Here is a 26,805-nt window from a genome sequence, read left to right as displayed (position 1 = left end):
GCTCTGTCGCCCATGCACGTCACAGGCGTGATTCCACCTGTTAAAGCCGACCTGACCCAGACCTCTACGCAAGCCCAGGACCCCTCACCTCTCCCCATCTTAGCTCCAAGTCATGAGATCCCCAAGCACCCAGTCTTACTGTGCGCAAAACCAACCTTCGAGTTCCAGTCGCGAAGCCACAGACCCACCACCCAAAATGCTGATTCCGATGCCAAGCCTCTCCCACGCTTCATCGCAACCACCAGCCAAGATTCCCTTCGTGCGAGCCCTTCCACCAGCACCCACTCAGCCTTATCGACTTCCCACCTGCGACAGCACCACCAAAGCCGGAGAGGAGAGTCCGTAAAAATGAAAGAAAAAAAACGATGAACAGTAAAAATGTTAAAAAAAATCGTGTGTCAGTATAAATGTTTAAAAACATGCTTTTTTGTCACTTTATGTAAATATTCCTACAATAAATCTAGTTTTAACTAGTTCAATAGCGGAAATAGATTTTAAAAGTAGTTTAATTTCTAGTATTTAATAAAATTGTTTTATTAAATAATAAATTATATTCCTGGTAATTATAGCAAATTATAATTGAATTAATTAGGGCATAGTTCTATAATTTTAATTTTACTTAATTGGATTAGTAATTATTAGAATATCATTTGGTAAAAATAGATCAATTTATTTTTACAAACTAATTAAAAAGCATAGGATGTTTTGAGAAAATACATATTTTAAAATAGTGAGCGGGAGAGGGAGTTATGACAATAAGTCTCTTGGTCTCCATTATTAGTTGGCACTGAGGTACCATGGAGAGGGCCTCGCGGCACCATTGCTTGTGTCCCCTAAGGAGGGCTTCCAATTGTGTTATTCTCAAGGCAAACTTCTTTAAGAATAAGATTTAGTGATGTATTTCAAGTTTGATTGATCCCTAGGCACACTCTTGAGTTAAGTCATTGATCTAAAATAATGGGTTACACTCACAACACTACAAGAAAAAATGCTTTTAATAACACCAAAAATGTGTTATCAAAACATACCATAACACTTTTTGATGTGTTAAGATCGACTATGTTATCGTAGGTCAGGGCACTTTACATAACATTTTATCATTGTTATATAGATGTGTTATTATACTGTCAACGATAACACACTTTCTGTGTTATTTTAATAAATAGATAAGTGTTTAATTATATTATTTATAGTCGATTATATAACACATTTTTTGTGTTATACTACACTTTAGTATAACACATTTTTTGTGTTATATAATGAAGTTTGCATAACAAAATTCTTTACTTATAAAAAGTGCTATTGTAATAGATATTATAACACATTTTTCGTATTATTTGAATATTTAGATAAGTTTAAATTCTCATTATATATTCATTTATATAACACTAATTTATTCTATTATATTTTTATTTTTTATTTATATAATTAAAATTAGTTTTCTAATATATACTAGCATCATCAAATGAACTTGATTTTCAAATAACAAAAAGTAAAAAGCATTCAACATTGTATTAACAATCCACAAATTAGTTTATAACATTCAACATTCAACATTATCATCAAATTATATTATAGCTCTCAGGAGACAAAAACCCGAAAACTTAAACAAATAAATCTTAAATCACATGGTAAAACTGACATGCTATACAATTTCCAACCAATATACAAGGCAATGAGTATCTATCCTAATAACCACCAATCTAGTGCCAAATATTCAATACTGTCGACTTCCCCAAATATCAGATTTATCCAGATAATGAGATTTCAGGCAACATTGCACCCATGGTGGATATCTAGCTTCTTCCTCCACTTGCTTTCCATCATCATTTGTAGCCACTCCAAGCAATGCATTTCACTTCTTCGTTAGTACATCAATGGCAAGTTGATCACCAAAAAACTTGTTCTGCCACAAGTTGAAAATAATACAATCAATTGAAGATAACAATGGTAAGGGTGTAAAATAAGAGTAATGCAGGTGACATTTTACATAATAATAATAAAATTGCACAGCCAGTCATATGACTTCAAATGACAGGTTCTATTTCGAAAAGGAAATATATATATATATATATATGCAACATTATGTGGTGCAAGATTTTGGTATGAAACATGTGTCCCTAGCAAATTCCAGAAAATAAATAAATAAAATAACATAGAATGCAGTGTGACAAAGAGAAGAATAAGTTTTTCTAATGGCAAAATCATTTTTCAATGCACTAGAAGTTCCAAATTTTATTTTGTCAGTTTGCTGGAGGAGAGCATAATGCAGTTAAAACATGTTCCGCGTGTGTTTTTAACAGAACAATTTCTCTATAGCCAAAAGAAAAGAGCAGACAAAAGTATAACAGGGGACAACATCAATGGTTCAGTTAACATCATTGTTATAGAAATGTATTAAGATTAAAAATAAAGGCTAAAAGAAGTATCATTGAAAAATCCAGGACCCAGATTAAGAGTAGAATTATAAATTATAAAACAAAAAATTTACAACACAAAGTCTGTAAATCTGTATAACCTGAGACTACTGACCAGGGATCTTATAAAGTGCATTCATGACAGGACCTTATTCTAGATAAGGCTCTAGCGCAATCAATTGCAATCTCAAGCCTTTGAATCCATGAAAGGACCTTATCTCTTCCTAGTGTGTCAAAAGTCAATATTTCATGAGCTCCAAACATGATAACATGAATTAGAAATACAGAATAACCTTACGCAGGAGTCAGGAAATACCAAAAATCCATTCAGAGAGGTTCCCATTTGGACAAAGCTCATAAATAAGGAAACCATCATCTTTCCTTACACAACAACCAAGCAAAGCTACAAGGTTCGGGTGTCTTATATGTGCTAAGCTAGTAAGTTCCCTGACAAATGTTTCAACATCTTCATCATTAATGATGTGCTTAATTGGTACGGGTTGCTTATTTGATAGTATCCCTTTGTAGACCTTTCCTGATTTAAAAATAACACCTGTTAGGATTGCTATGGTGGATGGTCCAAAAAACAGCTTAGATAAGGTGATATGGACATAGGGATATCTTTCATGTTACACTTTTTTATGTAAACAGACTTGTTTTGTTTTAGCAAAGTTCTAACCTGCAGTTCCTTCACCAATTACATTTGATTCACAGAGATTGTTTGTTGCAGCATACACTTCCTTGACAGGTACTTTTCGGCAAGCAGGCTCTTTTGTAAGGACATCCCTGAACACGGTCATGTGAATTAGACAAAAATAAGTACAAGTATGGCACATGGCATACATCTAGGAAAAAATGGCTTCTTGTTTAGTGGTGAAACATTTTAGAGAATACCATGGTTTTTGGATGGGAGATTTGATTTAAAGTATCTTCTATACAGGAAGCATGCAGCACCCAATACCATCATTACAACTCCTATTAGGAAACCAATTAGAATCCATACACCTACATCCATAAAGCAAAGTTTTTATCTCAATTTCCATTTCCATACAGAGTATTTGCACAATTATCCAGTCAAAGAGGAATTATCACCTTTTCTAATGCTATTCTTCTTACTATGCTTTATGTCTTCCCTTTCTTTTATTATGCAAAAAACACAGACCAGCTGAAAAAAAAAACAATTTGAAAACAATACTTTTGTGTAAAGTTTCAAGAGAAACATACCAGAGTTGAGTGTTTGTCCCCCAAGGTATGTGAAAATGGGTTAATATATCCAACATCTTCAATCCTGCTACCAATAATCGACACCAAAACCGCGAACCTACACATTTCATTTTCAATGTTAACAGGCTCATGTTTTGTAGATGGTGAATCCATTCCCCTAATGTCTTCCCAGCTCTTCACACAAAAATCACAAGAACTCTCCCAGGTTCCTTTAGAACTTGTAAGTTCACAGTTTTCATTTAAACTTCTAACTCTATCTCCCAATTTATTGGTAACATCATCAAGAGAGTAGTCAGAATAGCCACCATTCCCACTAACTAGCTTCTCAATCCCACAACCAGAGATGTTTCCGCGGAACCTTGTAAGCAGAACAAGACAACTTCCTTGCTCAATGGAATTCAGAAATAATTTTCCAGTTTGATTTGCTCTTTGGCATAATACATAAAGGTACTCACTAAATTGAAAGAATAATAACTGAACTCACTAGAAAATAGAATAAAGATATGAAAAAAAGCCAAGTTGTTATCACATCTCTTCTATCTTATAAACTAAGGTACCCAATAACATTTAGAGGCAATCAATAGAAAAATTGAAAAATGAACCTAAGAGCAAATGAAATAGACAAAAAAAAGTACACAAGATTTAATTTGTTCCAACGAGTTCTATGGTTACAGATTCTTCATACCTATGCACATTGCTCGACAATAAATGACCAAAAACACATATCAAATAAAGATGTAAAAACTGAGGTGACAAAGATTAAAAAATGGCACTAACTTATCTGTGAATGTAGAGTCCAAGAACTTTACTTAGCTAGTTAGATAGTAGTATTATAGTATTTATAGCATTATCTTTGTAACTGTGGATTTTTGGTTCAGACCGGGAATTATTTGGACACTCATAGTAGTACTTGTAGATTTTCTAAGTTTAACCTATAGTTTAAGAATATTAATTTTAACCTAAGGTTTGATTAATATGAATGATATTAAGGATAATATTTATTATACTATAAGGTTTAGATAAGAACCAATAGGATTTTAAGCACATGTTATGAATGGGTGATTAAGGATTAAGTATTTTGAGGATTAAATTTAATAAGGGGTAAAGTTTGAATGCTATAAGGTCAGTCAGCAGCTTTGAATACGTTGAGGGCTTAGTCAAGGCTGTTTACCCCATTCAAATTTAGCTAAAAATGTGTAATTTTGTGTTTAAATAATCAGTGTGTGCCGATTTATTGCAGCTATAGGGGGTGATATATCGCAGCACATAGATACGGAAAACACGAGACGATGCACGACAGCCTCGGGCATACTGGCCCAGGCGATATATCGCCTACAGGGGGCGATATATCGCCTCCTTCAGTATATTTTGAAACATTTTGAAATCATTTTCCATTCAGCCATTCAACCTCTTGATAAGTCCAGCATCTTTTTGAACGATTCTTCAGCCTCTGCTGAACAATAATTCAAATTATTTTCACCTAAAACGCTATTATTTTTATTCAAGTAAAAATAAGATCCTTTCATTCCTAAACTCTATAAATAGGACCTAGTACCTAGCCATTATTCATCTTTTGCTCTAAGTTCAGAGGCTGCAAGTGCTAAGTGAGTGTGAGAGTGTAAACACCTGGGTTGGGGAATCATAAGCTTATCAAACACTTTGGGAAGTAAGGTTTTATAGTATTTTGGTTTGAGGTGTAGATTGGTCTTACAAGTCTTCAAGGTAACCCAAAACTCTAGTTCAGTTTTGTACTTTTCTTTCAAGTTCTCATAGTCTTCTACTCAGCCTCTAACCTTAATTTTTATTTTGGTTAGGAAATCTAAGTTCTTAAGCAAAAAGGTTTTGGTAAGTATGTTTCTCAAAGGTTTAGTCCTTCCATTCCTTTCATTTCTTTTTCTTCAAATCTACTCACCCTGTTATATATGGTTTTAGGAGTGTTCCAAAAGTCCCAACTCTGTCCTCATATCTCGGTAACTTTGGTAAGGAAAATAGGATAGAATCTATATGTTATATGCTTATGTTATCTTATGTTTTATGATATGAAATATGTTATAAAATATGTTATGAAATATGTATGTTTGTAGGCTTGGGCATATGACCCATTTGACTAACAAGCCCCAAATAGATTATGGGCATATGACCTACTTAGCTAGTAGGACCCCACTAATCTAATGGGCATATGACTTGATTAGTCTATGGGACCCCAAGTAATAATGGCCATTATAGTATGTGCATGATATAAGTGTTACGTTAAGTTTTTATGTTTCTTATGAAATTTATGTATATGAACTATGTGTTAGATTTTTTCCTTGCTGGGCATTAGGCTCATTCCTTTTTGTTTATATGTGCAGGAAAATAGCTATAGTGGCGGTAAGGTTCGTGGATGCTTGGGGAATGTGTATCGGTGGTGAATGGATTCAAGGAGTCGAGAGTTCGATTTTCGAGGATGTAGTCTTGTTTTATGGTTTTATATGTATTTTTCAGCTCTTTCTATGTAATTCCTTTTATTTTAAATTATGTTTTGTTTTTAAGACAATGGGATCCCATATCCTTCTTGATATTTTATGTAAGTAACTCTTATTTCTACAAGTTTTTCTAATAAAGTTATGGTATTTTCGCAAATGTAAGTTTTATTAAGGGTTTGTATGTATAGTTTCGTTAATGGTCTAAAAGTCTAGAGTAGTGGGTCATTACAGTGAATCTCTGGAAACTATATAGAGCTAATAACTCCAATGACGCACAAGAAGTGCCTACAGCTTTCAAAGCCTCATCAGTAACATTGATGCATTGTAGCTTCAATACATTCAAAAATGGGCATCCTTGGGCTACAGCAAGCACCCTTTGTTGTGCATGAACTCAGAATCTAAAGAAAGGGTCTCAAGAGACTTGCAATGTACGGCCACTGCTTCCAGTGAGACATCAGTTATCTTAGCACAAGCAGCAATACCAAGAGCTTTCAATGAAGTCCCACAACCAAGAGCTAATTCAACTAAACCAGCATCTGTTAAGGCCTCACAAAATCACAAATTTAAATCCCCAAGCTGCTCACAAGACTGTCCAACAACAGCTAGACCATGATCTCCAACATAGCAACCCTTAAAGAAAACCATACCAAAATGATATGTCACAAAAGCTTGGGAAAAATGAGGTAAACGATGAATATATTTTCATTTATTTTAACAGAAACATATAAGACCCACATTGGAACAAGCAACAAGCATCTTTCATTTTTATTCTTTTCCTTTCCAACTAGGGCTGCTAGCAATTCTTGGCTCAATTCAAAACATGCCAAAAAAACAACATGGAAATAATTTGATTCCATTCTAATCCCAAGTAAGCTAAGTTGTCTAAACATGTTTTCTGTGGTGATAGGAGACCAAAATATCAGAGTATGCAAAAAAAAAAGATGATCAGTGATTGTTTAGGTGATAATGGACCCCATAAAATTGACTAAAGATATGATCTTGAAAGCAATGGTGGAACTGCAACAAAGAACCATTAATAAAAAAACACACACACACACAGAAAGTTATCACTTTTGATGAGATGAATTGACAAGAATGAAATGAAAGGATATAGAACCAAGAGATGGAGATAGTTGATTGGCAAGACCACAAAATTAACCATTGGTAAGCAATTGAAGGCAAGTTGTACAAGGTCTTATGGTAAAGGTAGAAGATATGCTTAGAAAAATTACATCATCCAAATGTTATAAAACAGATTTTAACAGATAACATCATAACTACTATTAGTTTCCCCAATATGATCTTGTTTTTTTCAATGGATTTTTCTGGGCCATTTAAAAAAACTAGTTAAGAGAATATTAGCAAGATGAAAACAGACTTCTTACGCATGACATTGCCAATAGTTCCATCAGTGTAATTAAAATGTATTAAAAATACACATCAAAGAAATTATACCTTGTGTCCACCACCGAGACATTAGGAGTTGGAACACGAAAGGCCATTCCAGTAAGTTTTCCATTCAGTTCTGGGAGAACCTTTCCAACAGCCTATAGTTCCAAAAAAATAATAATAAGAATAAGAATCAAATCACATTAAAACCAACATTGTTTTTAGATTTCCCTATGAATTTAGATTTCACTACCTTTGTAGCACCAGTAGAACTAGGAATAATATTTTGTCCAGCTCCACGGCCTCCTCTCCAATCCTTCATTGATGGGCCATCAACAGTCTTCTGTGTTGCTGAACATTAGAAATAAGAGTCAAGTAACCAACTTGCAAACTATTCTCCTATTATAGAAACAAATAAAGTGAAAAAAAAATCTGTAGTTGCATGAACAGTTGTCATTAAACCTTCAAGAATACCAAATTCCTCATGAACAACCCGTGTAAAGTAATAAGAAAATCACTCAGCGAATAACTAAAAAGCATAATAGCTAAAACCAAAAGCACAAGGATATTTAACCAGATGCATTCATAAATTCAAAATCCAGTTTGAACAATTTCACTAATCATTTCAAAAAATGATAACTCATTTGTTACTTTTTAAAGAAATTTCTTATTCTTGTAGCTTGCTATTTCCACACACACGCACACACCTTAGCAAGAGGAGCAAGACCAAAAGCGTATTAGCTAAAACCAAAAGCACAAGGAAATATAACCAAATGCATTCATAAACTCAAAATCAAGTTTGAACAATTTCACTAATCATTACAAAAATCACATCTCATTGTTGCTTTATCAAGAAATTTCCCATACTTTTCATCTTGTTGTTTCTAGTAAGACTATCAGTCTTTGGTTTTTCTTTTGGTCTCTCTACTCTTTGTAAATCAATTCTGTTTCTGTTTCTTCTACTCATCCAGAGCACGTGCGCGCACACACACACAAAGAAGAAGAAAAAACAACTACAACTACAACAAGAACCAAAACAAAAACAATAAAAACAAGTAGCAACCGACCTTAGCAAGAGGAGCAAGACAGTTGGTAGTACAACTTGCATTTGAAACAATGTCCATGTTTGGCTTGTATGTCTGCTCATTTACTCCAACCACAAACATGGGAGCATCAGCTAATGGAGCTGATAAAACTACTTTCTTGCCTCCACCCTACAAAGACAGAAAAGTTCAATGTTACAAAGAATTTCATGCAAATGTAAATGGATTTGTACGTGCATGGTGGGCTCTCACACATTTGACTGTCTGAGACAGAGAATATAATAAATTAGTAAAAGAAACCTTCTTATGTGCGGAAGCTTTGTCAATTATTGTGAAAACATCGGAAGATTCAACAACATACTCAACTCCATAATCACCCCAAGGAATCTCAGCAGGTCCCTGATTAAAGGTTTAGATTTTACTTGTCAGCTCAATTTACATTAAGCTTTAAACAAAAAACACCCACATTTGCAAGTGCTATCAGCAAATAAAGAATATGTATACACTTTCATGCTAAGATCTGATGAAAATTACCTTTTACTCACAACCTTAATCTGCTTCCCATTGATTTCTAAGGTTGAATCATCTACAACCTTAATGCTTCCTTTGAATAATCCATGAGTAGAGTCATATTTAAACATGTAGGCCTGGATAAAGAATAGAAAATATCATAACCATTTTCACATAATGGGATGACCTTAGAAGACAATTAGGAGTAACTGTTACTTAAGTTGAACTATTAGCAAAGGACATCAATTTAATAAAATACTCTGAAAATACTCATTTCATTCAGATACATATAATTTCATGCAATATAAAGGTCATTCAAGGTAGCATCATAAGCCTATTAATGACCATGGTTCATCACTACAGCCACTACTCACCTCAGACCATAATCCAAAAAATGTGAGAAATTTTAAAGTGCCAAGTTAACAAGTTGCCATGCTCTCAACTTGACATAAAAAAAAGCTCACAAAAAATCACAATAAAATCCAAACTGCAAGCATTGCACACAACAAGCATAAGCATGATTCAAGTTAGATCTGAAAGAATAGAATCATTTTTTGATCAATAGATAATTACATGCAACTAAATACTTGGTAACATTTATAGAGGGTTTAAGGTGATAAAAATAATTTCAAAGCAATTAATGATCCGGATTTAAGACATCTCTCACATTTAATAGCAGTGAGAATAGAAATTATTTAGTCAAAACTATGAAGAGAAGATAGCGTAAAAGTGAATTACAAGTCCTAGAGACTTGTTGATTTCTTAAGAGAACACACAATGAGCACCTCCATTCCTATGAGGTGTTTATCAAAATTAATAGCTACTAAAATAAAATGCAATTTAAACGGTCTTCCACATACTTTATAACATAGTTTTCCTTGACCATATTAAAGTAGAGCAGAATCATTTTAGCCACTTTAGACAAAAAAAAATCACCACATTCAACAACATACTATTAACACAACAAGAAATCAAGCAAGCATGACACAAAAACCTGACTTAAGTCATATCATTATACATTATGAAGCAAACATCTAACCAGGTTGTAAGCAAAGACATGTCAACCAAATATTATGCTCGATGCAATCTTACAAACATAAGAAAACTTTTTTGCATCATCTGAGTAGTGCCATTTTAATTTATAAATTATAATGACTATTCATGAGCATAGCAACAACATTGGCAGCTGAAATCCATCACGTTGCAGCTAGCTTGACATCCTTACCATGTATTTAGCATCAATAAAAGGATCATTCACTGCCACCACGTCAATATCATCCCTGAATATTGCTACTCGTAAAACCAATCTTCCAATCCGACCAAAACCTATATGAGCCAAGCATTGAAAAAGTAAGGAGTTAATCAACTTTACCATTCTTCTTTCAAAGAGAATCACTTGGCTCACAAAGTTCTTTAAACCCTGAGGTCCTTCATTTAGTAAAACACATATTAAATATATATATCTAGCATCCAAGAACAGTATTGATACATGAAGCTATACTATTTTACATGTCAGAATATTAAACTCGCCCAAACTAAAAGGGATTAAAAAAGTGACATAAAGGAAACAGAATCCAAACTATAGACTACTTCTAATTCGAAAGCAACAAATAAACATAAATATATAAATGTACCATAGAAACTAAGTTGAATAAAAGTAAATAATTTTCCAGTATGAAAACACACATAAACTCTTGCAAGATTTTCAACTGTACCTTGACCTATTAAAACAAAAACTATTGAAGGCCAAAACTAATCAAACATTGACCAATGCACAAAAGTTTGCATCTCTAAAAAGAATGATAAAAACATTAACCACACCAAACAATGGAATGTACAATCATTATTAAGCCCTCATTTCAAACTAGGAGCTATGATGAACTTACCATTGATCCCAACCTTTGACTTCCCACCGATCTTCAATTCTAAACAAAATAAATTATGAGTGAGCATCAAATATTAGAATTTCAAAATTCACACTACAATGTATGAAGTGTCTAGTCCTTACTCTGAACAGTTGGTGGAAATTCAGTGGTCTTTGCTTTAATGGGTTGGACTCTCTTGACATTGCATCCCCTGAACAATGTGTCGTCTTCTTGGGTCAATTATAAGAACAAAAAATATGCTTAAACCCATAAAAATTTATATACTACGTTACTCAACTGTAAAACAGATGATCCGCTTGGAACAGCAGAGCCAAATACACTTGACTGAAATCTTGCAGAGTTTGAGCTGCGATTGAAACTAATGCATATCAATATCTCAAACCTTTAGGTATATTATATTAATTTGGTTTTTCTTTTATTCTTTTCCAGCAACCAAACAGCCGTTAAAACCAAAATACTCCGAGAAAGTAAAGAAAAGAAGAAAGTAACTGTTGTTTCTGAGACTCTTCGTCCAGTGCCTTCTTTCGTTGTTCCTCGTATTCTTCTTCTTCCATTTCATCTCCATGGACTCGAGCTCTGAACGAAAGAAGACACTGGACAAAGAGTCTCTTTCTGTCTCCGTCTCTGTCTCCACCTCTACAATTTGGTTGGGAGAGAATGAACCCTGAACGCCGCTGCTACCAGTCCTCATCCCCCATCATCAAGTCCCCTAACCTCAAAACCCTTTCCGGGGACCCAAAAGAGTCCAGCTTGGCTTGCTCTGCGGGTAACCGGAACTGAAAAATGGGGCAGGAGTTATGGTGAGCGAGCAGGGCAGAATGCAGTCGGGATGGTAGAGATGCTTAAAGGAAGATTTCAAGAAGGGAGAGGCGCAGATGGGTGCGAAGAAGAAAACGGGAGAGTTATAGGTGGGCTAGGAAAAAAGGAATTAGCTAGGAAAAAAATATAACAAGTTATAGGCGGGCACCAAAATAAATTAGCGCCATTTTTTTATTTTACCACATAAGGCTTTCGAGCGGACTAATGTGTCCTTGACCAAACAAGCGGTTGTTTATAAGTCAAAAGAGAAATGTTGATTTGAGTTTTCACTTATAAATTTGAGAAATTGTCTCAAAATTAATTTGGAATTAGTTTGACCTACCCTAAGGCTAGTCCATTAATGTTCAAATTAATTAATCGTGGAATTAATAATTATTTTTTATGTGTTCTTTAATTGTTGCATTCATGCATCACATTTACTATTCCAAAAATTACTGATATTTATTATATGCATAAATTCATTTTTGTTTATTTATTTATTCCCATAAAAGATGTCTATTGGGGAATTACACATCGATGCTTTTCTTAGATCTTTGGTTTTTGAACCTGAAAACATGCAACACTGGTTTCGAGGCATTTTGACCATTTTTTCTTATAAGAAATTGATGTCAATCGTCTGTAACAAACCTCCAACAGAACCACCTTTGGCTACTAGCTATGAAGCAGAAGAAAAATATGTGAATTGGATGAAATCCGATCGGTTGGCACGTTATTGCATGCTTTCAACCATGTCTGACGAAACAAAGAAAAATTATATACTCAATGACTTAGCACATGAGATGTAGTAAGCAATGACAAAGGAAGTCTTTGCTAAGTGTCATCGTTTGTAACAAACGAAAAAGGTAAATGAGATTTACATATATTTTTTCAACTTTGAATAGTAGATTCAAATATTATGAATAGCAGATTCAATTTTTGGATAGTAGATTAAAAAATATATGCCACTAATCTAATTTTCTTTGTATTTCCTTTTGCATAATCAGAATCATGAAAAGGAGGAAGAGACTGATGAGGATTTTGATAGCCATTAAAGTCGATGGTAGTTAAGGAAATAAGATATAATTAAAAGGGTAAAACGGTAATTTTATTGCCGGTTAATTATGAACCATTATTAGAGGGTTAAATTTGTATGTAATGATTATATCAATAGACGCTTTATTGTTTTAAAGTACTTACTAAATGAAATGTCTATAATTACAAGAGTGTAGTCTCATATTTATAGTGGAGTAATCATGAGATTAATAAATTAAGGTTATTTAATTAAAGAGTTTAATTAATAATCACAAATTTATTGAAGCTTGGAATTATAGGTCCCCACGACGGCTCTATCAACACTATTTAAGGCAAGAGTTGATATAAATGGTAAAAAAACATATTTAAGAAGAATTTTGTTCTTCGGGCCAAATATGCAATTATGTGATAATAATGATTAATTAATTAATTACAAATTAGTTGTAATGATTAATTAATCATTCATTAATTATCAAAATTAATGAATGATTAATTATTGTATAATTTTCGAAATTATATAAATAATTAATTTATTATAATTTTCAAAATTACAATAAAATGAATATTAAATTTTCAAAATTAATATTTAATTAAAATTGGTTTTAATTAGTTAGTAGAATTAATTAAATATCTTTATTTAAGTGGGAGATTGTTACACCCAGATTTCGAGACCAGAAGTTATGACCTCGAAAACTGGACTCGTCAAGTGTGAGCTCGAAATATATGAAATACATCGTATGGTCTAGTTGTAAGATCTCCGAAGTAAAATGACGATCTCGAAAATGTGTAACCTCGGGATTCTTTCTGAGCTCGAAATGACATGACATTGGGATACATTCATTATCGAGTGCCTTCAGATTGAGCAGCCCGAGCTTGGGAAACGAAGGCTCGAGTGTGATAACCTCGACAATATTTATCTGTTCCGAGCATGTCTTGGAGTAAGGTGGCAAGCTCGTAGCAATACCATAAGCCTCGACAGCCACAGGGTCGATCGCTGATCTCGAAGACCCGATGAGTCATCTGGGACAACCAGTTATGTATGAACATATTTATTGTTGTATAATCCCAACATTTAAGGGATATTATTTAGTTTGTTATCCGTCCCCAGGTCTTCAAGGGACATTTCCTTGTATATAGAAGATACAACATTTAATGTAATTATTTGAATTGATATACAGAATATCTTCTCGAAATATATGGGAATGAACTCTGTAACCTCTCTATAAATAGATGAGGAATGACCACTTGTAAAGGATCGATTATCTGATATCATGAGAGAAAAAGTCTGGTTAATTCATCATTGAAAAATTTCTAGAAAACTCCAAGTCTTAATAACACTGACTCGTGGACTAGGCAGATTTAACTGCTGAACCACGTAAAAACCTTCTTGTTTCTCCTTACTATTCATTTGCACCATAGTTTACATTGTTTAATTGCTCTACGATTTAAGTTGACGAAAAACAGCGTCAATAGTTTGGTGCTTTCATTGAGAGCATTAAGCAATACTTATCAAAGTCTAGTCAGTCGAAGAAGCCTCCCTGAATCAACTATGGCTGCGAATGATCCCAATATACCTGAGGAGGAAATCCTGGAGGAAGTTGACTATCCGAGGCGCCCTGGGAAACAGCCAATGATAAATTCGGATCCAGATGAGAGGAGTGGTTCCTCTGACTCTCGATGACCACCTGCACTGTCGGCCCCCAGGGACGAAGAGGACATGTATTGCAACCCTGAGCGATATGTCCCTATTGTGGAGCTTGAAAACCATCAGTTGCGAAAGCAATTGGAGGAGACCAAGAAATGTAACGAGGAGCTGGCCAGATTGGATACTGAGGCGCAGGTGGCTCAGCCCTCACCTCTGCCTGAGGCCCAAGCTCCACCTCCGCGAGATGTTCATGTTCCGCCCTGCAGGCCTCGTGGGCGACCTCGCAAAAATGTTGCCACACGAAGAACGGAGCAACCTCCGCCACTGGCAAAACAACCTGTTCCTTTAAGGCCTTGAAGAAATACCCGGGCTGGAGCTCCTGTCAACTTAACTGCTGAGGTACCAGCCGAAACTGGGAATAACCGAGCCCCCGCAGCGGCTTGGACCCAAAATCCTGGTAACACGCAAAACGTTCCTGAACCGACACAGGAAAATTCGGGACCTTCTAGGCCCCGTAATGGATGGCAGCCACCATCACCCATAAGGCACCCACCATCATCGATAAGATATCCCTCACTGCCTCGGAGAAACACGCAACCGACTCAGGGTGATAGGGAAAGGTGAGCTGGGAAAAAACCTAGGAATAGGGAGACTGCTAGAGGACATAGAGGCGCCCAGCCTACAAGAAGCCAAATATCTCGGTCTCACATAATTGAGACGAGACAACCAGAAAGGAACCCATCTCGAAACAACCACGCAACGAGCCTTACCAATAAGGGCTCAGGAGACACCAAATCGGTCAGTATCTATGACCGGGGACGTATAAATACTGAGAATCGAAGGGACCACCTAGACTTACGGAAGCACCTGAACTAGAATCGGGGTAATAATAACCCCTCGAACCCAGACCTGAGGGATCACCTAAATGGACGGAAGGATCCCATCAAAGGCGCGAAGCTAGAATTGTGATCAATGATAACCAATTTCAGGTCAGAACCCCCGTGGATCTAGCCAAGAAAGGATTGATCAACTAGAAAGAGCGTTCAGGCTCTTACAAAATGAACAAGGTCGGGATCGGGCCGAAGAGTTTGACAAGGAACTCGAACCCTTTGCCCCCCATATTTCCAGCACTCCGTTTCCTCAAGGGTTTCAGATTCCTCATGTCCCACCGTTTGATGGAAAATCTGATCTGTACAGTCACTTAAGTACATTTAATACTAATATGAGAGCGAGTAATGATGGCTACGAGCTCAGATGCATGTTGTTTCCAACTTCACTCACAGGACCAGCAAAAAACTGGTTCGAAAAATATAAGAGGCATTCGATTGCTTCTTGGGATCAATTATCTAAAGATTTCAAGAAGCAATTCAGAGCCATGATCGGAATAAGGCCCGAGGCGTCTACCTTGACCAATGTCCAGCAACAGCTAAATGAAACGTTGAAGAGTTACCGTACAAGGTTCAATTTGGAAGTCACCCGAGCTCGTGACGTAGATGACAGCGGGCATTTAATGTCTGTCTGAGCCGGAGTGATGCCTAGAAGCCCCCTCTGGGAAGATATGCAGAGGAAACCTGTGAGATCCATAACCGAGTTCAATCGACGAGCACAAAGATTTGTCAATGTAGAGGAGGCAAGGTCAGCACTGAATATGGCCTCTCAGCCCGTAACTACAACGACAAACATAAACTCTGCCTCGACTTCGGCGGACCCATCAACCTCGAAGCCCTATGCAGAAAACCCTTCCAAAAGAAAGAAGAATGAAGGGAGTAACCCCGATGCGGAAGGGGGAAAGAAGAAGAAATGGGAAATGTATTTATCCGTGTACAAGGTCTACACCGAGCTCAATGAGTCTAGGGAGAATATCTACTTGGCTAATGAAAACCAGGTCCTTTTCAGGCGTCCAGACCCCATGAGAAACCAGAAATCAAAGAGAGACTCCAGTAAATACTGCAGATTTCACAAAGATACCGGACACATAACCGATGAATGCAGACAACTGAAGGACGAGATCGAAGGTCTGATCTCGAGAGGGTACTTCAGGTAGTATGTAATGAACCAAAACCACAACCAGGCTTCTACCAGCCAAAGGGCAGCTGCACCACCGCTTGCCCAAAACAATAACTCCTGAGCAAGGGAAGAAGAGAGACCCCCTCCGATTGATGGAAAAGATGTTGTAACCATCTTGGGGGGACCTTATCTCGCAGGATCAGGCAAGAATGCCCAAAAAAGATATGTGAATGAGTTGAAAACTGGTGACGGGTCCCCTTACGAACCCGAACCCAGGGCTCCGAAACACCAGAGGGTTGAATCTCAACCTATAACTTTTACTGAGGACGATACGTCCCATGTCCAATTTCCTCACAATGACCCGCTGGTCATCACCCTCCAGCTCGCGAATAAGAGGGTTCCCCAAGTCCTGGTTGATAACGGGGGCTCAGTGAATATCCTCTATAAGGCCACCTTAGAAAAGATGGGACTCGCGGAATTCGTAGTAGTGGATCTACCATCAGCCTATAACGTGCTGCTCGGGAGACCCGCCCTAGTAGGGTTGGGGGCAGTTTCGTCTGTTAGGCACTTGGCCATCAAGTTCCCGACTTCTAGTGGCATCGAGACACTGAAGGGAGACTAGCTAGCAGGGAGGGAATGCTATAGCATTTCCAGTAGAGGAAAGAAACAGACAAGCGCACAAACACTTGTCATAATTCAGAATAAGGACGGAACAGTCTTCAAGATAGATGAAGAAATCGATCCAAGAATAGAAAATCTGACCTCGAGCCATTGGAAGAGCTCAAAGAGGTCAGGCTCGAAGAAGCAAACCCCCCGAAGACAGTAAAGGTAGGGAAAAACCTTCCCGAAGAAACAAAATATCAATTATTTGCTTTTTAAAAAAGAACCAGGATGTTTTCGCATGGTTGCATTCGGACATGGTAGGGATAAATCTGAATGTAGTGAGCCATGCTTTGAATATTGACAAAAGCTTCCCCCCGAAGCAACAAAAGCGAAGACTCTTGGATGATGACAGGAAGAAGGCCCTAAAAGAGGTAGTCAGCAGGTTGAAAGCAAACCGATTCGTATGGGATGCCTTCTACCCCGATTGGGTAGCCAACCCAGTGCTAGTTCTGATACCTAACGGGACCTGGCAGACCTGTATCGATTACTCGGACCTCAATAAGGCCTGTCCTAAGGACTGCTTTCCCCTACCTCGGATCGACCAACTCGTAGATGCCACAGCGGGGCATGGACTTATGTCATTCATGGATGCCTATTCTAAATATAACCAGATTGCCATGCATGCCCCTGACCAAGAGCATACAAGTTTCATAACGGACAAAGGACTATATTGCTAAAATGTCATGCTGTTCGGACTCAAGAATGCTAGAGCCACTTACCAACGGCTCGTAAACATGATGTTCTCCGAACAAATAGGTAACAACATGGAAGTTTATGTTGATGACATGTTAGTTAAATACATAACAATAACCATGTAGACGACCTCGAAGAATGCTTCGCCGTGTTACAGAGGTATGACATGAAGCTTAACCCCCATAATTGCTCCTTCAGAGTATCCTCGGGAAAGTTCCTAGGCTTCATTGTAAATGCCCGGGGAATAGAAGAAAATCCAGACAAGATCCAGGCTTTGATTGATATGCCCTCACCTCGGAAGCATAAGGATGTCCAAAGTTTGACTGGGCGGATGGTGGCACTAAGTAGTTTTTTCTCGAAATCTATAGATCGTTGTCTTCCATTTTTCAATCTTTTGAGGGGAGGAAAAAAATTCGAGTGGACAGAAGAATGCGAGTCAGCTTTTTAGGAGCTCAAGAAGCACATCGCGGAACCACCAATCTTGTCTAAACCCATCACGGGGGGAGTTCTGTACCTATATCTTGCTACGACCGAGCACGCCATTAGCGCCGTACTCGTCCGAGAGGAGCAGAAGGTGCAAAAGCCTGTTTACTACATCAGCAAAAGATTACTGGGGGCAGAATCGAGATACCCCTTAATGGAGAAGTTGGCTCTCAGCCTAATCCACCCATCTCAAAAGCTCTGACCTTACTTCCAAGTGCACCCCATCCATGTGTTGACCGATCAACCACTAAGACAAGTCTTGTCCAAGCCAGAAGCCTCGGGTCGATTACTAAAATGGGCCATTGAACTCGGGCAATTCGAGATCACCTACCATCCGAGGACAACCATAAAAAGACAGGCCTTAGCAGACTTCATAATGGAATGCACTAGAGTGACTAACGATGAAGTTATAACCCCAGCCCGCGAGCTGTGGAAACTTTATGTTGATGGGTATTCCAATTAAAATGGATCGGGGGTAGGAGTAATTCTGATCACCCCAGCAGGAATTCGATTTCATTCTTCTTTGAGATTTGACTTCGAAGCGTCAAATAACGAAGCTGAATACGAAGCTCTACTGGCAGGACTTCGGATTGCCAAGGAACTCAAGACTAAAGCGATACATTGCTACAGTGACTCCCAGTTGGTGGTTAATCAAATTTTAGGGGAATACCAGGCTCTTGGGACGAGAATGGCTGCATATTTAGAAAAGGCAAAAGCAACACTCGAGCATTTTGAGTTCTACGCGATAGAACAGGTCCCACGAGAGCAAAACTCGAACGCAAGTGCCTTATCCAGGCTCGCCACATCCACCGAGGTCGACGAGTTGAATGTTGTGCCAATTGAACATCTAAAGACGCCCAGTATAACCGAGCCTGAACATGAAGATGTTTGCATGATAAATTCTGAGCCAACCTGGATGACCCCGATAGTTGAATACCTTGAAGTCGGCATTCTCCCAGAAGAACGGACCAAGGCTCAGAAACTGATGTATCAGATCGCCAGGTACACCATTATAGATGGAAGGCTATATAGACGAGGATACTCCATGTCGTTACTCCGATGTGTGACTCCACCCGAGGCTAAGAAGATCATAGAAGAAATTCATGAAGGATTCTGTGGAGACCACACTGGGGGGCATAGCCTATCCAAGAAAATCATACGCCAAGGGTACTTCTGGCCTACCATCAAAGCAGGTTCATTCAATTACGTCAAGAGATGCGATAAGTGCCAACAGTTCACCACAATCCCTCGAGCTCCACCTTCCGAGCTAACTATGATGACCTCCCCGTGGCCATTTACGGTCTGGGGAATCGACCTCATAGGTTCATTGCCAACTGGCAAAGGCAGAGTCAGATACGCAGTTGTTGCCATAGATTACTTCACGAAGTGGACCGACGTCGAACCTCTGGCGACAATCACCTCGAAGAAAGTCTTGGACTTCGTGGTAAAGAACATTATATGCCGATATGGAATGCCAAAGAAGATTGTGTCCGATAATGGTACTCAATTCCACAGCGATCTGTTTACCAACTTTTGCATAAAAAATGGGATAATAAAGAGCTTCTCCTCTGTGGCCCATCCCCAGGAGAATGGCCAGGTCGAAGCTGTGAATAAAACCCTAAAGAGTTCTCTAAAGAAAAAGTTGGAAGAAGCTAAAGGGAAATGGCCCGAAGAGTTGCCCCAAGTTCTGTGGGCATATCGAACCACAGCCCGTACTTCAACGAGACATACCCCATTTTCTCTGGCATATGGATGTGAGGCTATGCTGCCAATTGAGGTCGAAATTCCCACAATTCGTGCCCTCGCTTATGACCAAGCCTCGAACCAATCCTAGCTTGAAGTAAGTCTGGACCTGATTGAAGAAAGAAGGGATGAAGCTCAGCTAAAAAATTATGCATACCAACAACAAGCTACCCTGTATTTCAATAAAAGAGTTCAAGATAGAAAATTCGGTGTGGGAGATTTGGTGCTGAGGCATGTGTTCTTGGCGACCTGAGATCCAGCTGCAAGCGTGCTCGGGCCTAATTGGGAAGGACCTTATCAGATCGAATCAGTCATCTGACCTGGCGTATACAAGTTGGCAAGATTGAATGGAAGTTTTATGCCACGAGCATGGAATGACGAACATCTACGACCTTACTATCAATAGTGTAGGAATGATGTCACTTGTAACCATGCTTGTTTATTTTTACTATGTTCCTGTTAATAGATTATTCGAATAAAGTTTGATTTCGTTCTAATATGCTATATTTTTTGCAATCTCTCTTAATTTAATAAACTATGGTCACACTCATAGGATATTAAGGGGGCATTAGTGGTACATATACCATCAGCTTGAAAAAATGAAATATCATGCACAAAAAGCATAAAAGTGTTTGGATATAACCAAATGCGCGAGCTAAGATAGTTTACACACAACCAAACTATCAAAAACATATAAGTGTTTGGATATAACCAAATGCGTGAGCTAAGATAGTTTGGACATAACCAAACTATCAAAAACATACAAGTGTTTAGATATAACCAAATGCGCGAGCTAAGATAGTTTGGACATAACCAAACTATCAAAAACATACAAATGTTTGGATATAACAAAATATGCGAACTAGATCAAGAATATAAGTGTATGGATTACAAACCACACACGACCTTAATAGGTTTGGAACAAACCAGCTAAAACTAATCGACAGTAAGTTGGAACAAAACCCACTTCGCGTTAAGTCGAGATCGAGGCTGGAGTATCTTGCAAAACGATAGTTTCGACCTCATAACCTAAGGGAGCTACCAGAGGACGAGGAAAAGTAACTAAAAAAGATATAACTAAACCACTCACGTTACACGCCATATAAGTGCCTTCGGGTGCATGGTAAAATTAATCTTCGACCTTGACAAATAACGAGATCGGATGCGAATATTTCGAGCAAACTGTTCATGAATGCATTGAACCTCAAGCTTAAATCCACCATATGTTTGTATGAATAAACAGACATATAAGACACTTTAATAAAAAACGCGTGAAATATTTCGACCTAAGAAATGTAAAGAAAATATATTAAAGTAAATTCAAATATGGTATCATGGATATCATAAGAAAACATCTCTTTCATGAGCTATAAATTGTCTTAGCCCCAGGGGCATAAAAAGCAAAAAATCAAAAATAAAAACTATTACAAAGTGTTCAGAGGGACGCAGCCCCGAAGCAAGATTTAGGAAGAAGGAGCATTCTCCTTGGACTTCTCAGCATCCTCCTTGGCCTTCTCAGCATCCTCCCGAGCAGCCTCCTCCTCATCAAGCCGAGCTTGCCACTTGGCCACTAGATCTGCCTCGAAAGAGCCTAAGAAGCTGGTATCGAGATCGACATTACAGGCCCAGATCCTATACATGGCCAGGTCAATTGCCTAATCCTTCTTCTCTTTAAACTCTGCAAGGAGGTGGGCCTTTTCGCCCTCCATAATTTCGAAAGTGGCAGCCTTCTCCTCCTCAAGCTTGGCATTGATCTTTTCAAGCTCCGCGACCCGGGCATTCACCTTCTCAAGCTCCGTGAGCTAGGCATTCAGCTTCTCGAGCTTGGCTATCTTGGCCTTTAGCTGTTTAGCTTCAGCCTCCATCTTTGCCTTTGTGGTCTTGAGCTCGTCACTAAGCTTGAGTTGGAGATCCTTCGACTCCTGAGCATAAGACATGCTCGAATGGACCTCATTGTTCAAATTATAGTTAAGTTGAGCAGAGACAGCGAGAGTCTGGCATACAAAGAAATCAAATTAGAACATAAACTAAGTATAAATACAGTTAGCAACGAGATGAGAAAGGTTACCACAGCAGTGAGCTCGATGCTCTTCTCATAAAGAGTGTTGCAGTCTTGAGCATTGTTCAAGAACTGCCAATGAGGGGAGTCAAAGCTGCCAAAACTCTGGTCCACTCGAGACAGAATGTCTGAGCCAAATTTAGCCCCGTGGGGTCCGGCCGCATTATCGATTACATACTCATCGACGTGAGTAAAAATTGACAGCAAATGTGTTTTGGAGGCTAAGGGCTTTTTCGGAGGTGGGCCAAGCGCATAGTGGGCCTGGATCGAAGGAGGAGCGGGAGGAATGGCCGTAGAGGACGCCTCGACCTGAGGAGGTGGATCCACGGCTGAGCTCGGAGCAGCTGGAGCTGGTGGAGGAGGTGTCTTCTCGGTCCTCTTAAGGACCTTGGCAGGTCAGTCTGACCTCCGCGACCCCCTTGGGCGCTTACTCCTTTGGTCTCCCTCGCCACTAGCAAGCACATTGTCGAGGCCGGAATCCATATCACCTACACAGTTACACAACATAATGAGATAACAAGACAAAACAAGATAACATGATGCAGATAGGCAAATAATAAAAAGACAAGTAGAGAGAAACCTAACTGGAACTCTCCCCTAAGCTCGTGCTCGGTGACCATGTATTTCCCCCATCTTCAGAGAAGGTGGGGGGAGTACCTTCCCTATAAGTGGAAGTCAACCTCGAAAGGTCCCTATAGTCGTTTGTCCCGTATTGAACGGCTATTCCGTTCCATACCTCATTCAAACTATACATAGTGTCATACTTCCCGAGCCAACTATCGAACCTATGTACTCTCTCATCTACCCAGGACCAAACATAAAAATGGTCCCTATCATCCTTGCACAATACTAATCTATCGGGTTTATGCTTAAGTAGTGAAGGAGACCACAAATCCGAGCTAAGGATGACTGTACCTCTGTCACTCGAGCTCGAGCTTGAGGCTTCATCATTGGCCTCGTTCCCCAATTGTGGGCTCCTGCGGCGTCGAACTGAAGATGGAGGCCTAACATTTCGCCTCAAAGGAAGGCTGCCAGTTGGGAGAGGCACAAGCTCCCACTGGGCATATTTTTTGTTGGACTAGTCAAATGTGGACTGATCCTTCTCCAGGAGGCCGCAGGCTCGAAGATTATCTTCGTGGAGGAGATAGGAGAGGGACCTCTTGCTGTAAGGGAGCTGAAGCAGAGCCTCCTTATTCTCCTTCATCTCCTTGGAGGGGGAGGGACGATGGAAGTTGGCTGGAAAAATGAACATGTCATGGTTAAGCGCAAGCTGAAAAAAAAAATCGAGCACAAAAAAGAAGGAATCTTTTAGATACTTACGAATTCGTCTGAACGAATAGTATATGGATGGAGCTAGGACATCTGTCCAAAAGAAAGCCTTCTTGATGTCTGGAGGATGGTTGGGAAGATCCTCGAAGATCTTCTTCTCCTTGGGATAGCTCGAGAGGTAATAGAAGCCATCCTTTCCCCGAGCTCGGGAGTGATTACTTTTCAGACAAAAGAGATACAATATCTCCTTTGGCGAAGGTCCTTCCCACTTCAGCTTGTGGTAAAGCGACCTCAGGGTGGACAGAACCCTGTACGAATTGATATTGAGCTGGAAGGGAGCCACCCCAACGAAATGTTAGGAGTATGTCCTAAAAGCATGTAAAGACATTTGTTTTTTCTGTGAATAAATAAATACAATGGTTTATTATTATTGCCATATTTAGATTGTTAAATTATTGTTTGAATAATTTTGTAAATATCAGAAAAATTCCATATTCATTATTGAGGATGTGATCTTGTATTAGTACGAGAGAATTAAGGTCACATGAATGAATAAAAATAGTCAACAACAACAAATTAAAGTTATGGAATTCTTTAATTGGAGTTGTAAGTACGGTTTACTGAGTATCATAATGATACAAATAATCTAGATTCGGATTATTGATGTGGTAAGACATCTCGGTAAAGGTGCTTTATATAATATGATTATATATGACATGGACCGATATGAATTAAAGTCTTTATCCAAAAACCATTTAACAATAAAGACTTGTAATTCATATCATAATTGATGATCATTTATAGATCAACCTAAATCCTAAGTGTTCATGAACTCCTGTTCATGTTTATTAAATCTTTTGATTCATTCGTTAAGGTCTCTTCAAAGAATGAGGCTAATGACTTTTGTTTTGGAGATTTAATATCATGGATGGCTGGGAATATGTATCAACAATACGGAATCTAATCTTTCCTAATGGATCGTATATTAGTTCCCTTAAGGGTTAATTCTGGAACTGAATGATTTTGAGCTCAAATCTATAATTAGATTATAGATTAATTATTCACTAGTGAATTAATGGTACTTAAGGAATAAGAAGAAAATTAGAAAGGTTAAATGGTAATTATCCCATTCTAATTTATGAACTAATTAATTAGAGGGTTGAACTATTGTAAGATGGTTATATCAATGGACGACTTAAGAAAAATATTTCTGTAAAAGTATATCTATAACATAAAGAGTGCAATTCTGAATTTATAGTGGAGTAATATCAGAATTAATAAATTAACTATTATAATTAAAGAGTTTAATTATTTAGTTTCAATTTATTGGAGCTTAATGTTATAGGTCCATGGTCCCCGAAATGGCTCAATCAATCACTGTCAAAGGCAAATGCAAAAATGGGCAAAAAGGACTTATGTGATAAGTAAAATATTTTTCTATGTATCAAACATAATTATTGTTTAATTATGTGTAATTAATTAATTAATAATTAATTAATTATTTTATTTATAAAAAATATAATTAATTTTGAATTAATTTATTTTTGGGATTTTTGGTATTTAAATAATAATAAAAATTGGGAAAAATCACATGTCTGCACAGGCATGTGGTACACGTGTGGCACAGTGCACAGGCACTGTGCTGCACGCATAAGAGATAGACTTAGACTCTTGATTCCACAATTTTAGTTATTTAAATATTAAATAAATAATGAGATATTTCAATATGATTAAAATATTATTATTTAAACAAAAATCTGATAACTGATCAGTTATTTTGAATTTGTTTAAAATAACAAATATTTTAATATATTGGATATTATTAAATATTGAATATCAGTTTTCACAGAACGTAATTTTTCAGGGATAGAAAAATATCTAGGATTCTCTCAGAGAAAAGAGAACAGTGACAAAAACAAAGGTCATTGTTCTTCACAAAACCTAGGTCCAAACTTTATCAGATCTCATGTGTTGAGAACATCTGATAAATAGTTATTGCCTATTATTTGTATAGCGAGCCCACACTCGTTCTTTGTGTGCTTGAGAACATTTTGGAAGATCTTGGTGTGAGATCTCAAGGATTCAGTCATACGAAAAGATAGCAGCAAGGAAGGACCTGAGGTAATTTTTCTATTCTTGTCCTTGATTCAATATATATATATGAGTGTGAAGAATTAGATCTAGAAATCTTATGGGATTAATCTGACAATTTGATTGTTGTTCCGCTGCGCATAATCTCTGATTTGATCAATAAAAACCAACACGAAATCCAAGAAGTCTTTAAAAAAGGACTTCAAAGGCAAAACACCCCCTGCCTTAATATGTTCCTGGCTCCAAGCTGCATACCTTAGCTTGATGTCAGGATTCCCATCTCCCGATGTAACGACCCGGATTTTCAAGACTCGATAATGCGGAAATATAAATGTTTTCATTTAACAAAATGTCTCAAAAACCCATAGAAAAAAAAACTTTTTAAAAAGTCGTATGGCCATACTTAACATTTAGTTACAAACATAATTTATAAAGAGTAGAGTGAGCCTAGTTTAGGAAAATTACACAACATTTCCAAAAATAAAAAGGCTTCCCAAAAGGTCGGTCCACATGTACATTTGCAAGGAAGACTCCAGCGCTCACTGCTATGCCTTGCCCTTGCACTTACCTACAACATGAAACAACTAGGTAAGCGAAAACGCTTAGTAAGATCAACTTTCAAACAAAGCATGTAGAGAATTAGGGTTCCGGACCCATCCGGACCCTAAACAATCAATTTCAAGAACGCTAAAGCGTCCTGGCAAACTTATGGTCATGCCTGATAACCAATGATAAATTAATTCGTAACTAGATAAAAATCCTGCACTCAGAAAATCTCAGAACAAGCAGATATATTATATCACAACTATATCTTACCAACAATTATATCCCTGCACTCAGAAAATCCCAGAGCAAGCAGATATATTATATCACAACTATATCTTATCAACAATTATATCCCTACACTCAGAAAATCCCAGAGCAAGCAGATATATTATATCACAACTATATCTTATCAACAATTATATCCCTGCACTCAGAAAATCCCAGAGCAAGCAGATATATTATATCACCAAATAATTCGAGACCAACGCTCGACAATTTCCAACAATTCATGCGTAACGCGCCCTCCAACATAATTGCTAATCTGTAAAAGAGAACTGAGTCCCCACACTAAGATCTAGCCAATAAATATTCTCATCAAGGGTAACTATCGTGTTACCTAGGGCATCGCTACATATTCAAGAGTGTAATCCAATTTACACGATTTTATGGAGACTTCTATGTTAATCAGTGGTGCTGGTGAGTAGCTGCCCCTAGGGTGTTCAACCTCACTCTATCTTGGCAACCCCTAGTATCTCTAGGCACTCTCACGGAATGGCCAATATTCACGGCTGCTATCCGGGAATAACTTATCAGAGCACTTGCTCGGATTCTAACCGTCCAAT

General features: G+C 37.8%; 2 protein-coding genes across 2 annotated transcripts; both read right to left on the bottom strand.

The window, feature by feature from the left end:
- Positions 1 to 2,722: 2,722 nt before the first annotated feature.
- LOC133814335 (uncharacterized) lies at positions 2,723 to 6,751 on the bottom strand. Its single transcript, XM_062247307.1, has 7 exons — positions 6,691 to 6,751; positions 6,480 to 6,642; positions 3,642 to 4,068; positions 3,510 to 3,582; positions 3,356 to 3,422; positions 3,097 to 3,203; positions 2,723 to 2,982 (listed from the first exon to the last, which is right to left on the bottom strand). The coding sequence occupies exons 1-7, from the start codon at positions 6,749 to 6,751 to the stop codon at positions 2,723 to 2,725; spliced, it is 1,158 nt and encodes a 385-aa protein (XP_062103291.1).
- Positions 6,752 to 8,508: 1,757 nt separating this feature from the next.
- Positions 8,509 to 11,001, bottom strand: LOC133814333 (glyceraldehyde-3-phosphate dehydrogenase GAPCP2, chloroplastic-like). The gene is made up of 6 exons (XM_062247306.1): positions 10,935 to 11,001; positions 10,274 to 10,374; positions 9,073 to 9,185; positions 8,793 to 8,802; positions 8,563 to 8,709; positions 8,509 to 8,514 (listed from the first exon to the last, which is right to left on the bottom strand). Exons 1-6 carry the CDS (start codon positions 10,999 to 11,001, stop codon positions 8,509 to 8,511), a joined length of 444 nt encoding a protein of 147 aa, XP_062103290.1.
- Between the last annotated feature and the right edge of the window lie 15,804 nt (positions 11,002 to 26,805).

The sequence above is a fragment of the Humulus lupulus genome, chromosome 2 (genome assembly GCF_963169125.1).
Source record: "Humulus lupulus chromosome 2, drHumLupu1.1, whole genome shotgun sequence".
Taxonomy (NCBI): domain Eukaryota; kingdom Viridiplantae; phylum Streptophyta; class Magnoliopsida; order Rosales; family Cannabaceae; genus Humulus; species Humulus lupulus.
The sequence above is the reverse complement of the archived record's forward strand: the minus strand, read 5'-3'. Positions and strand labels throughout refer to the sequence as shown.